Source organism: Pyxicephalus adspersus, chromosome 1, assembly GCF_032062135.1.
Source record: "Pyxicephalus adspersus chromosome 1, UCB_Pads_2.0, whole genome shotgun sequence".
NCBI classification, from domain to species: Eukaryota; Metazoa; Chordata; class Amphibia; order Anura; family Pyxicephalidae; genus Pyxicephalus; species Pyxicephalus adspersus.
The window spans coordinates 101,959,792-101,962,142 of NC_092858.1; the positions used below are offsets into that span (position 1 = coordinate 101,959,792).

A 2,351-nucleotide genomic window follows, 5' to 3' on the forward strand; every position below is an offset into this window, starting at 1 on the left:
AGAAAGATGAAACAAAATGGGACAAAACAAGAGGATGGGCATTAGAAAGCTGCTACTTGGAAGAATACTGTTCCCTGGTATGAATCTAATCTAACAATTTTACTTTTGAGTAGATTACAGAGCTTAAAATAAAGCAAGACCTTTTCATACCTTACATTATGTTAATACAGGCATTTCCAGCGCAAGGAAGTTTATCTAAAATACCCTGAACGACTTGTAAAATAAAGGCAGTCACAGTAAGCAGCAAGTAAAACTGGTAAATAAACTGTCCACTATGGCACTGCTACAAAAAATGTTAACACTAACTTGAGCAGACAACTTTTACGTTTTCTTACCTGTGGTGGAGGGAAGCGTTGCTGAGAATAGGTACTCCCCTGCTGTGCCCCTGATGTTGAATAAGATGACCCTTGCTGTTGTGAAGTTGGGTACTGAGGAGCTTGTTGGGTATATGGTGACTGGCTTTGTGAACTGGTGGGGGGACCCTGCTGCTGTTGCTGTGTGTAGGGTGAAGGAGATGGTGACTGCTGCTGTTGGGTAAAATTAGGCTGCACAGGCTGGCTGGAGGGGGGCTGGGAAGAGGAAGTCTGTTGTTGGCTGTAAGACTGGGGAGCTGGTTGCTGCTGAGAATACTGGGACTGGGGTGGTGTTTGCTGTTGCGGAGGGTGGAGGCCCTGTTGGTTGTAGTATGAAGACTGGCTCTGCTGAGAATAGGGACCTGGGCCCTGCTGCCCATATGAAGACATCTAAAGGAAAAAAAATAAATAAATAAAAAGGATTTAAAATAGGTAGGCCTATAATATACTACAAAGTGACCAAAAACATGTTACTCCTGTAAAACTATAGGTGAAATGCACAATTTTTGCAATCTTTCCTCCTATTAATACAAGTATCAAGAAAAAAAAAAAAATAAATCTGTTTAGACACTTATACTTTACCTGTTGCCCATACTGTATGCCCATTGCACCTTGAGGCCGACCCTGCATGGCCATTGGGTATCGCTGTGGAGTTTGTGAAGAGTAAGGCTGCACTGGATAACCAGAGTGTCCCTGTTGAGGTCCTGGCTGCTGGCTATAAGGATTTGTGGAGCCATATGGCTGGGGTCGCATCTTCCCCATTTGATCCATTGGGCCAGCAGGCTGTGAAGACAAACCATTGAGAATTTTCACATATTTTATGTTATGAATCCAATCCTTTCACTACCACCATAATATTAGAGTCAGCAAAACACAACTGCACATACAATCACACATGTTTATTGTTAACTATACATCACGCTTTGAATGACATGCATCTCCATAGAAGACAATTCATCAAGCTCTGCTTTCCAAGAAACTATAGCATAATGCTCTGTAATCTAACAGGTGCAACAGTCTAACTGCTCAGTTGCAGAATTTTGTGCAGACATTGTTGGAGGGCGACTACACGGACCGCCCGAGTTCCCACAGTAATTAACCTGCTTATTACTGCTGGGACTATCCTGATGAAGGCTGGCGGTAAGAGCTATTTATAACTGGAAGGGCAAACTGCCGAAGTATAACAGGTCCCAGCTGTACACCCATGTGAAGTGCGGCCAAGAGCCGGCTGTCTGGTGCTCAGTATTGGCAGGCAATGAATGACAGGATCTGTGCTCTGGGGACACGAGGTAAGGAGGGTGGGGGGAGCCGTTACTGAAACACTTTATTTGCCCTACTGAACTAGCCACACCTAACCAATCCCCTGTCCCACACAAAGAGGAGAAAATAGGAGGTGGCAGACTCTGGCACAGATATGTGAACACATGGCTAATTTACATTAGTGCCAAGCTGGTAAAACAGCTAGAAAAAACAACATCTTTTAACATTTACATGTAAAGTGGATTGGACTATGCCATATAAAGAAGACATTCTGGGAAAAATAGAAGGGTTGCTTTACTGTCAGTATCGCACCTCTAAAACAAATAGAAAAAGAAAACCCTGTAGATTCATCTGCAGTCATTACCCATTGCTTTATCAATATGCCCCTATGTAGTGAACAGACTTCACAGACCCAAAACTTGAATGCAACAGTGGGTATTGGAATGGTTGTTTTCAATTAAAAAAAAAACAAAAAACAAAAAAAAAAAAAACCAAAACTCATTTGTTTTAAACACTGGGCTACCAGGATCTCCCAGACCAAAATGTACCCAACCAAAACATAATGTCCGAGACTTCGAGAGAATAGTATTAGAACATACCAGCCACACAAGTTACGGTCATACTAATTGCGGACCACAAATGACAACTGTTAAAATTATCAGCATTTTAGCCGATCACAATATTTATATGCTATAAAATCTCTAAATTGATTTGGTATGATTTATGAGGATCGGATAA

At 41.9% G+C, this 2,351-nt stretch overlaps 1 protein-coding gene across 1 annotated transcript in view; it reads right to left on the reverse strand.

The window, feature by feature from the left end:
* ARID1A (AT-rich interaction domain 1A) overlaps positions 1–2,351 on the reverse strand; it is a gene marked incomplete in the record, with an annotated part of 29,134 nt that overhangs the window by 15,860 nt on the left and 10,923 nt on the right. Inside the window, 2 exon segments of the mRNA XM_072421420.1 lie at positions 336–743; positions 936–1,136. Of these exon segments, the coding sequence (XP_072277521.1) occupies positions 336–743; positions 936–1,136 (609 nt within the window).